The 11779-nt window shown below is 47.1% G+C and overlaps 1 protein-coding gene and 1 long non-coding RNA gene across 2 annotated transcripts; both read left to right on the plus strand.

The window, feature by feature from the left end:
* Nucleotides 1-2106: 2106 nt before the first annotated feature.
* On the plus strand, nt 2107-5966 carry LOC122370903. Its single transcript, XR_006254637.1, has 4 exons — nt 2107-2563; nt 3554-3706; nt 4907-5017; nt 5802-5966. It is a non-coding gene; the product is annotated as an uncharacterized LOC122370903 (long non-coding RNA).
* A 197-nt stretch (nt 5967-6163) lies between these two features.
* On the plus strand, nt 6164-9287 carry LOC122370904. The gene is made up of 3 exons (XM_043346854.1): nt 6164-7166; nt 7465-7760; nt 8219-9287. Exons 1-3 carry the CDS (start codon nt 6284-6286, stop codon nt 8903-8905), a joined length of 1866 nt encoding a protein of 621 aa, XP_043202789.1. The 5' UTR covers nt 6164-6283; the 3' UTR covers nt 8906-9287.
* Nucleotides 9288-11779: the final 2492 nt, after the last annotated feature.

Here is an 11779-nt window from a genome sequence, read left to right on the forward strand (position 1 = left end):
TCGATGCGTCTTGACGAGCTGAACACAATGAGACCATCCGCGCGGCTGTATCTTGTTCCTGTAAGGAGTTATTGGCAAAAAACCTTTGGTGACCTTTGATGACGTCACATGACCTTACAGCTGCCCAACAGCAAAACAGACCTCAAGGTAGTGAAGGATGATCGTATGTAAAGTCATGTATGGTATATGGGGCCATTCCGACCCGTTTTAGTGGTAAAAACAGGGAGTTGATTTTTCCCCCATTGACTTATAATGGGGAGGTCGCGAAATTGACCTGACCTTAGGTCACCGATATCAAAATTCCGAGATATACAAATTGTAGCTACTAATGACCTAATAACAACCTGCGACTTTCAAAGGCCTCCGACATCTACTGTAGCTCTGGCACGGTGACAAAGTTGCAAAAAAGTGACTTGAGGTTGGGTCATTCAAAGTGACCTGGTGACCTGACCTTAAAAGTTAGGAGGTTCAAACTTGCACACCATGTGTAAAATTGATGAGGTTATAGTCATACCAAATTTCGCGGCGCTACGCGCCGCGGTTTTCCCGCTATCCGCGAAAAACCTCAGGGGGGGGCGGATATCCGCCCCCCCCCCGTCGGTGCGCGGGTTAAGCACTTAGCCTACTTATCTTGGTTTTCGTGACGTCATCACTCACAAAACCTTCGACTTCACTCTGGGAGCTCTAGGCAGTAACTTACCGGCTGCACAGACTTGTAACTGCGTAGCGTCATGCGCACAACCATGCTACACACGCTGAAACTTGTCTCATCGGTGAGCCTCTTTTACACACTTCTCAAGCTACGATCACGTCGACCCTTGCTTGCGTTGCGAAAACGCAACGAAGGGCGTAAATGGGTTAACAAATGTTAGCCACACGGGTCCCAGTAGGAAAACTGTGCAAGCTTAAAAAAGTTGTTCCATCGGTTCTCAAGTTATAAGTATGGGTCATAAATGACCCAACCGGCATTGGCATAGTCACAAATAAGGAGTTATCACGACAACCGATTTAGCTAGATACCTTATTGTGTATACTGTATAGCGGTCTCAGCCAAACAACATTAAGAGGCACTGCATTGTAATGCTTTGCAACGTCTCATTGACGAGGCCGTTGGTGCCGCTGGCAGGCCTGTGGTGCCCCTGTTAGGCCTCTGGTGCTCCTGAGGGGACACCATAGGACTGACGGACCTGTGGTGTCCCTGGAAGGACTGTGGTGCCCCTGGGCCCTGACAAGCCTGAGGTGCCCCTGACAGGCTTGTGGAGCCCCTGACAGGTCTGTGGTGCCATTGCTAGGTTTGTGGTGCCCTGGCAGGCCTGTGGTGCCCCTGGCGGGCCTGTGGTGCCCCTGGCGGGCCTGTGGTGCTCCTGTTAGGCCGCTGGTGCCCCTGGGTCCTGGCAGGACTCTGGTGCCCCTGACAAGCCTGAAGTGCTCCCGACAGGCCCGTGGAGCCCTTTACAGGCCCAAGGTGCACGTGCGAGGCTGGTGGTGCCCCTGCGAGGTCGATGGTGCCCCTGGCAGACCCAGGGCTGAAAAATCTCATCGTTTTGTCGTTGTCGACGACAACCGAGAACGCGAGCTATGGCGACCACAACTGACACTTCAGCAGAGATCCGGTTGGATCCGGTTACGGCTGGATTAGCGCGCGCCGCGCATGCCAATTCCCTCTGCCCTGTCCCCTTGGCCCCTCTCCATTCATTTTCCTTGGGGCCCCGGCTCCCGAGCCCTCCGTACGCGCTGGCGGCAATGGAAAAGTACCCATGTAGTATACATACGAATATTCCAACACCCTCTGGCTATTTAGTATATACTGCGTCGTTCGACCATCGTTTGGACGGCCAGATCGGCGACCACATAAAGGCGACCAATGACATACCGCGATTGCCAGATGGTCGCCGTGGTTGTCGGCCGCCGTTGGTCTAAGTCTGGCAACTCTAGTTGTTTTGTTGTTAGGTAGTGCATTTTAAATAGGAAATGAAATTTGTGTTTAATTTACTGTCAAAAGAATATTTTAATGCTTACAATTTTCAATTAACTAGGATATCAATGAGCAAAAATTAATAAAATCTGAAAAGTTTAAGAGCACGGCAGTGCTGTTTCCGATTAGGCGGCGTCGCAGTGCGTCGCTGTGCGTGGTGCGTGTCCCTGGTGCGTGTCTCGTGGTTGCGCGCGCAGTGCGGTTTCAAACCTTTCGAAGGGGGCTCGCGACTCGCTGTCTGCGGTCGCAGCAAGGCCTGCCAGTGCTGGTAGACAGCTTAGATACAGTGTGTATTAAAAGGCAGTGATATGAAGCCTTGGTTTGGTCTAAAGCAGGCTACGGTGAACAGTGAGCCAAGGGCCTGTCCTTGCCCTGCGAAAAAGAGAGTGAGAAGTGCTTGCAGGTGTGGACATTGCGGATGGAAAGGCACGGAGCAAAGCATTTACAAGCATACGAAAACAAGACATCCTGGCCAGCCTGTGCTAAAAGCGTTCAACAACAGTCATTTTGGCCCTGGCAGGCGCTTTGACTGGACCCAAAGAGGCTCGGCACATGTCACTGTTGCTGTGCCACTTTCTTCAATCTCAGGTGAGATGTGGAGCCCGTTTCCATACCTCTTCCCCTAAAAATATGAGAGGAGTTTAATGTACATACCAGATGAGAACAGATGAGCTCAGATGAAAATAAGGCTGCAATAGGGGTTGTATAAGGATGAAAGCCATTTCAATTTTAGGCTGCCTGGGAATCTTTTGCAGAGGAAATCAGCTGTTTGAAAGTTGTACAGTTTTAAAGTTATGGCCCAGCAATGTTTATTTTGTAAATAAGCATTTTTGGGGGAAGACAAAGCTAATGGGGAAAACCTGCATTATGATCACTAACATGTTTTTTATAAGCCAAACACTGCATTGAGCCAAACCTTATTGGGTGTTTGATGTATGAACTATGAAGGTTAAAATAAAGTAAATTTTAGAGTTTGCCAATCATGGAAAATGCTTTTTTGCTTTTTTCATTGACCTACAGCACACTATGTTTTGTTAACTTTTGGAAGTTCACCAAATGTCTGTTGTCAAATTCTGGTGCGTGTTGTGGCATGCCTGGCTGCTACCTACTTCATATTTATATACCTTGTCAGAGGCTTGAAATTAGATACATTTCTCCTTCAAAAGCTTGCTATGATTTGTTTCCCCTATCATGGCAACACAAAATCTCCATGAAATAGCATGAAGTCCATGCATATTGAAATCATGTTGATAAGTATATTGCATATGCATACAAGATCACCATTGTTTCTACCCTAGTTAGAGACTTGCAACTATATACATTTCTTCATAAATTTGCTACGATTTGTTTGCCCTATAGGTACAATTAGGTAATGATGGTGTCATGAAATCTACATGGAATAGCATGAAATCCTTGTCTTTTGATATTATGTGTCCATAGGTATATTGCATAGGTATGCGTTCAAGACCATGTTTTGTACTAAAAACTGTGAAAGACCAGTGATATTTGTAGTATAATGGAGATGCTGGTGTTTGCTGGTGGGTACAAACATTTCATCCCTCATGTCTCCTTTTTCAGGACAACGTGGTGCACCATCCAGTGCGCCTCCCTCTGGGACGAGTCCTGCCTCGTCAGAGAGGGAGGCTATGGACGATCCTACCACTCCTACGGACGATCATCCAACCACAACTGGAACTGCAGCACCTGATTTGGAACCTGAGCAACGTGAAGGTATGGTGTAATTATGATTCTTCATTTGTTGTGGCATTTCCGGTGAATTTTGAACTTACACTTTCTGTTTTCAGGGTTTTTATGTTAATCCGCGCATGACTGGGGGGGGGGGGTATCTTCTGAACCGTTAGACGGATCAACACTTAACTTGCGGTACCCTCGGTGGCATCAATTTGACACCTTGTGTTCAAAGTGTTCCTGAGCTCAAACTGCATCCAATAGACACCTTTTTTGTTGAAAAATTTTAACTTCAAAAGTTGAACTTTTCTGACCTGAAATTGACCTGACTTCCGGTAAATTCAGCTGAAAATGGCCTCAAATGACACGGAGAACATTATTTTCGAAATCTACGTGTTAAATGGATCATAAAACATTCGTCACGTGACCGATACATGATATACAATTTTCGTGACCTAGGATGACCTGGCCATGACCTTAAAAATTCGAAGTAAAAGTTCGGTACCCTCAGGGTTGCAGGGTATCTAAGGCATATATCAAGGAGTGCGTGAACCAAAAATGAGCCTGATCGGACTTGTCAGCCGGCGGCCAGAGCCTAAATTGTAAGCAAGCAAAAAGCCGATAGTTTTTACTTTGACCTGACCTGTGACGTCATCGGTGACCTCGAGGTCAATGAAAATAGGTTTCGTTCGACAGTTTTTCCAGGGCTATCAGACGCCGTTTGAATTTTGACGATCGGCCCATTCGTTTCGGAGATAGGAGGGGGGGGCTCTGGAGAGCCCCCCCCCGTCCCTCGCGTTATGGAAAATACCCCAGTCATATGCAGGTTAATTGCAGGCTTTTATGTAAGATAACTCAAATGTTAGCCATTTTGAAAGATATCTTCATCTCTAAAACCCCTCTCAGAAATGTGTATCTGTTAATAATTATTGATTAATTGAGTATTCATTTATCTCAGTGCAGAATTGAAATTTTATAGCATGGGTCAAGGAGTTGAAGCCGTCTCGGGTTTCCATGGTTACTGAGTATCAATACCGTTTAAGCGTCAGACAGATTCATTGCTCTGAAACAGGGCCATGCAAGGGTCAGTTATGTACCCGTGGCTCCAATTTCCTATTGTTCGGCGCGTAGATGTCGCTGGGGCGCTGCCAGACCGCAGCGACATCTATTCCACAGACTGCCGACTCTATAAAACTAGCACTTCTTACAAATGCTTTCTGCATGCACCTTGTTTGTTTTCAGCTGTAGTCCATATCTCCGCTGGTGAACCTTCTAAAGAAAGGAGTTATCGCCAACATCAACCAAGCTCTTCCACAGACATCGGCCACCAGCGACATACCTCTGACAAGACAGGTGTGTAATCATGCGGGGGGTAAGGGGGCGCCTCGAGAATCGGAAAGCGCCGCCGATTCATACCTCAATCCAAAAGTGGTTGTGAGTCGTGACTAGTAAAGCAGCCCATACGCAAGTATGTATGCATTACATATCAGATTGGTGGAATACATCAGCAATTGTGCCCTGATAGAAGACCAGTCTTTGCCCTTAACTGTGTCAAAATGAATCTGACTTCAGACATGCACTGTGTAGCAATTTGGTCCATTTCCATTAGACAGACAATGCATCGTCCTGAAAAAGTACGATAACAATACCTAATTCTGGGTGTTTGTCGGCCGATCCGCCCCCTCCCCTGTCGAAAATCCGTGGCGACGCCCCTGTGTGTAGGTAATGAAGTTACTTTGGGCTGCAATTATTACATAAAAAAATTCTCATCAGCATTTCTCTGTTCTATAAACACACGTCTATACATAAAACTCAACGAAATGCAACATGTCTATGACACAAAATTGTTAAAATCGGGAAAATTATGCCTTTGGCGACCTATAGTGATGTCAGCACTAGAATTCACCACCTCAGCATTGACGTGACCAAAAAGTGACCGTTATTCGTCTGAATAGGAGCTATCGTTTTTTTCTTTGTCTTTTTAATCTTCCTTAGCTTTTGCGATACCCACCTAATGGTATGTGGCCGAAAAGTTACCAACCACCATGACGAAGTTGGCTGAGACAGACAACCGGGCGCGGGTTAAGCTATGAAACGCAATGCAGCTGAAATAATTCGCTTATCACATGCGTTACAGGTCTCGGAGTGTCGGTGGAGTGCAGACTACGACGCATCGAGGAGAGCCTGCTAGAAGTGAAACAGGCGCTAAAGGGTGACCAGCGAGAGTCACGTGTGTGTGCCGACAAGGACACAGAGGCGCGCATTAACTCGGCACGTGACATGGATTCTCTTCTTGAGGCGATTTCTGATCACCGATGGGTTGCGATGCCGGATCGTAACATCGTTGTTTGCGAGCTGTGCGTCCCAAACATGGGTCCCGAGGTCGAGCTCGATCGAAACAAAAACAACGTCCATGGTATATGCCGCTATACCTTTTCAGCCGGAACCTCTTTTCCACGGCCAATGACGATACCAAAGCCGTTCACCCGTCTGAAAGAGTCTGTGAAACACCACATCGCATCCAAAAGGCACAGAGATGCTGTGGAAAAGGCCAAGAGAGACTCGGCACATGCTGAAACACGTGAGCGTTTAAGGCAAAGTGCTTGCAGAAACTCCTTGATGGCGGCATACCACGTTATGAAACATTCTCTGGCCCGTGTGATGTACGAAAACACTATAGTGCTTTGTGATCTCACTGGATCAAAGATGGGCGATCTTTGCCACTCTGGTCCCCAAATGCAGCGCTTTAGGCATGCCTTCAGTGACGTTGTCCTGGATCATGTAGCACGCTACGTTGAGCGGATGCCCTGCGTTGGTATCGTGGCGGACAAGGTGACAGTACAGCACCGGACTGTGGACATCACCGGGATATTAACGCTTGTCCCAGAAGCTCATTGCGATGAGCTAATTCAGAGCTTTGTAATTGGTGCCCCAGTGGTAGCGCACCATGATGGCGAATCCCTTGCGGAGGAGTGGGTGAACACTGTGAAGCGAGTGAACATTCAGGACACGGCTAAAATAGCCGCTGTCTGTACAGATGGACAATACCACGGTGCCGATGTTCCTGCCAAATTCTTGGCGAAACTGCAGTCCAGCCACTCGGACTACGCGGCGCGTTCAAGATCACCATCCGTTCCGTGCCTGTGGGACAACGCGCACTTACTGGACCTCGCCGAGAGCAGTGCGAGAAGGGAGCTGTCTTCCAAGTGGGTGGATGATGTGGTCGACGCCATCAGCCGCGTCGTTAAACGGTTTTCCTACGGGAAAGGCCGCGAGGTTTTCATAGCGGCGGGCAAACGCATGGGGATAGAAACCAGAGGCTTGCTCCTTTGGTCAGAGACCCGTTTTTCCCCTCACGCTGCCAATGTCATCGAGGCATTCGTCACAAACCTGCCCGTACTGGCAGTCGCTCTGGAGGACCAGCTAGTGGCCAGCTGTGCCTCAGCGGGCAGCCGTACAGTTCAGCAAGCCGAGATCAAGCAGGACATCAAACTTCTGAAAGGTAATAACCGTAAATTATATTAAACATGGCTGTTCTGAACTCCAGAGCGTTAAATATTTCATGGTTTGCTAACGTGTCGCAGAGATTTTCACAAGCATTTAATGCTATTACCAATCTTGATAATAACAAGTTAAATTGTTTTGTTTATCGTGTGTATGATACTACACGATTAATATAAAATAGATGGTACCTGACTCGCGATGGAATGGGGCTGCTTAGGTAAATAATTTAAAGTGCCTTCTATGAGTAACACTGTTCTGTGACGCGCCTGCTTTAAAGTGAAATTGCTGGCTTTCAGATGCGTCATTTCGGGCGCGCCTACTGGCACTGCTAGATCTCTACTCGGTTATGTCGAGGACAAGCAAGTCTCTTCAGAACCTTCAGCTACTCCCATGGCAGCGTCAGAACACTTACGAGGAGATGGTGAATGACCTTGGCGAGAAAAGGAAAAAGCTGGGCTTTTTTCAACAGAGAGGCTCCGCCGCAATGTCTGCACTTCAAATCCAAGAAATGCTTCAGGAAGGCGACGACGATGACATGGCGGCGTTCTGGCCGAACCTCTCCAAATGCGGCATAAACCTGCCTCAGTCAGTGGTAAGTAAGACGGGACTAACGTCGTGGTAATAGTATGCACCATCAGCCGCCCGCGTGATAATTGTGTGCAACTCATTATGCATAAGCACAACATACAGACAAGATTGGATGGCTTCATTGTGATATCATTTAAGAGAATGGAAGGACGGTTACAGACACCTAATCACTTTGAAGTTACCATTTGACCCGGTAAAAATGTTTCGAGTTGCCTTGATCATTGATACTTCTTTCACTCGCGGTTGATGCCTATTGATCATTAGAATATTAAGGCACTCAATAAATGGATTTCTTTATCCTGGTGGGTCATAAACTGATGCTCACACGGGCGCAAAATGACCCAATTAGTCGGCGCGCCCTCACGCCTCAATAAAATCGATGCTCAGAAAGAAAGTGGCTTGCATTCAGAATGGTTATTGTCCACGATATATGATAATTTATAATGATCTCTTATTTTATAGGTGAAGGAAATATTGGCGTTCACGCGAGCCCTGGAGACTCACTGCGCCAGCAGAGAACATGGTGTGGACGCCAGAGGGCGGACGCGGGGCTGCCACAATCTGCAACTGAAGGAGAAGATGGTCCAGGTCAGACAGGCAGCAGATCTCGAGAGGCTTCAACAATCTCCCACCTCATCCGCCATCACCGAGGTAGGAAGGGCGCTGAGTGCCCTGCAGCACGCTTCGTTGATTCCACCCGCTCCGATTCCCTGGGAATCAGTCGCTGCTACTTTCAAGGAACTGAAAAGCATGCAGCATGGCACCAACCAGAAACTGTTCAAGGAACTCTGGCTCAGGGATGACCATCGTCTCTTGCCTTACTTGAGTTTAGTGGCGCGTCTGTGGCTATTGAGCCCGTCCGAAAGCGTAGTAGAGAGTATGGCCTCGGTGGTGAAGGCCGTGTTCGGTGTATCGTCGTCCCGCGTCCTTGACCATGGCAACGCCGAAAAAGAGCTCATCGTTAGATGGAACGGCCCTAGCGTGCCGCAGGCTGACGGTCTAATAGCGGCAGTCGTGCAGAAGTATCCTCACCTGGATAACTTCGTCAGGTCCACGCTGTCACAGCAGGTGGAAGGCAAAGTGATAGCCCGCCACAAAGCTCACAGATGTGCAAAATCGCATATATATCCGCGCACTACACCGAGCTAAGTGAAGAGGTGTGTACATTGCGATGTGATAGCAGTAGCTCCCATGTGTTTGCTGTATCTATTCTGCACCTTTGTAATGTTTCGTTGTCCTCGAATGGTGTGACAGTCACGTGCTGAGCAGCATATAAGTGATGATACGTTGGAGGCTGTCAGAGCCCAGCTCACTCACTTTTGACATTGGTTGTAAGTGAAATGAAGTGTACTTGGATGTAAAATCAATGAAGTTTTACATTAGTAAATTGCCATTGTTCCGCAACAATATTACCAATACACCATGCTTGTGTATCTGCAGCGCTATTTGTCATTGCTATGCTTTGTGACCTTTTTACGCATACGTCTATAACATTTTTTGCAATATCTGTAAGACCAACCTTACAGTTGAAAATAAGCAGTATATATATATATATATATATATATATATATATATATATATATATTATATATATATATATATATATATATAACCACGAAAGGACTTTTTTCAGCCCTGGGCAGACCTCTGGCTGGTGCCCCTGGCAGGTCTGTGGTGCCCCCTGACAGACCTGTGGTGCTCTTGCTAGGCCGATGGTGCTCCTGCAGGCCTGTGGTGCCCCTAACAAGCCTGTGGTACCCCTGACAGAACCGTGGTGCCCCTCGGCCGGCCAAGTCGCCGGCCCGCCCCGCGTCACGGCCCCGGACAACCGGTACGCTCATGATATCCTAATATCGCAACACTAGGCCTGTGGTGCCCCTGATAGATCGGTGGTGCCCCCGGGTCCCAGGGGAGGTCATGAGTGACCCATATGACCCCCCTCCCTTGGATCCGCCACTGTGATGTGATCACAACCCCCAGAAATAAGTAATCGTATAATCATCAATTGCTTCCCTCGTATTCAACATACGAGAAAATTGACAACACTGTTGCCGGCTGGGTCATTTATGACCCAAGGATATCTATCGAGGAAAAAAAGTTATCCGATGGCGACAAGAAGGGCAAAAATATACATCATGTCTTTTTCAGACAAATTTAGATGCCAGGTGGACGATCATTCAATAGATAGTAAAGTGCAAACATAACATAATATTACTTTTTGGGAAGGCGCGCCATTGCCAGTGACCGGCGGCTGTGCAGTCCCGTCGTCTTTGGCTCCAGAAACTTGAGTGGACGAGCTCACACGAGTTTTATGCGGCTCCGACGCTCGTCACTGAACCCACAAATCCAACAAAAACACACGCACAAGTTCCTCAAAGTGCCACTTGCCTCCATTTAGAAAAAATGTTAAGATGTTGCTTTTGGGTCATATATGACCCAAGCGGCATTAATGGGTTAAAATGTAAAGCGTATCTAATGTTTAGTTGATAATACAGCGAGGTTGGGCATCTGCTCAATCCATTTCTTCTCTGCAATAGTGCATTCGCCACTGTAATTCATTGTAAGAGGCACTGGGCTGCGCCGCCTGTTAATTATTCCGAAACCACCAGTGAATTTATTTGCTGTCGCCACAGTCACTCACAACAATACGAATCGTTCAGTCGCCGCTGGGGGTCCGCCAAGTTTAATTGTGCTGCAGAATGCAGACTGGACCGCCGAGAATATAACACTTCCGTCTCCCTGGGCGAGCGGCGCATTGGAGCCGAAGGAAACTGCTTCAGTTTTTTTTTGTGGGGAGGACACCCATGTTTGAAAATTATGTTATGGAATGGTGTGATAAGGAAAAGGACGGTTTCTTGAATTGAGGGCTGTGGAGAAGAGGCAGATTTTCTCATTTGCTACCCGATGCAACGCGAAAAGACGCAAATGTTGCACATTGCTGCTTAATAAGTCTAATAAGAGATAAGGGACTTCGTGAATCATGCCTAATTGACCGCGACCAAGTTATTTGCCAATGCAGGTAGGCACTAGGTAGGTAGATACTCATTTGTGAACAGAACGTTCCCCCACCCCTCGCCAGAAATTCAATCAGCAGTTGCTTATTAAAACGTTTGAGTGCACCTGACAACCTTTAAAAATGACGTCCTCCCTTTCAATGGTTCGTGCGAAGACACAAAGCCAGAATCAGCCAAGCAATATCGGAATCCATTGCGCAGTGTGTCGGATGTGTCCCCAGTTTTCAATCCACATAGCATAGCACACACTGCTAATGCAGGTACGCTCACCTACACATTAGGTATTCGAAGGACTTAACCCGCGCGGGGCTGGGGTCTCCAGCCGAACGCGCGGGGCTGGGGGGGTAAATTTTACCCCCCCCCCCCTGTTATCTTCCGAACTAATGGTCCGATTTGGAAAATTCAAACGCCAATCGCAAGCTCTCATCACGAACTACTAAAAACATGTACTTAATTTAAAGTTTGAGGTCAAGGTCAAGGTCAGGTCAAGGGTACAAATTGCAAGTTTCTACAGTATCGGCCTTGTACCGTAGTTGCCGAAGATTGGAGTCATGGACTGAGACTGATCGCCCAAAACGTGTTCTTAGGCTACCAAGACAATATAAGTTGCATACAATATCATTCAGAGGTCAAGTACAAGGTCAGGTCAGGTCAGGTCAGGTCAAAAAAACAAAATATAGAAAAGGGCATGTGCGACACATGTTTTATGGGTCATTTTACTCATAGAATTCAATAGGCACACTCAATAAGTGATATGGACCACCTGTGGATGAATTTAAGGTCGAGGTCAGGTCAAGATCAGGTCAAGTGAGGTCAAATTTTGAAGTTGGTTGTTAAGGCCTAAAAAGGTGTCTATCTGATGCAGTTTTTCACGGCGAATCGAATGGTGCTATTTTTGTTTCCGTACGAGGTCTAGAACTTCCAAAAAAGTCATTTTTCAAAAATTTTGTGTGTCTTGACGTCATAAAATTTTGAATAACTCCCACATTTTTGAACCGATTCTTCTAAA

This window comes from Amphibalanus amphitrite, unplaced genomic scaffold, assembly GCF_019059575.1.
Source record: "Amphibalanus amphitrite isolate SeventyFive unplaced genomic scaffold, NRLGWU_Aamphi_draft 001183F_arrow, whole genome shotgun sequence".
Taxonomy (NCBI): Eukaryota; Metazoa; Arthropoda; class Thecostraca; order Balanomorpha; family Balanidae; genus Amphibalanus; species Amphibalanus amphitrite.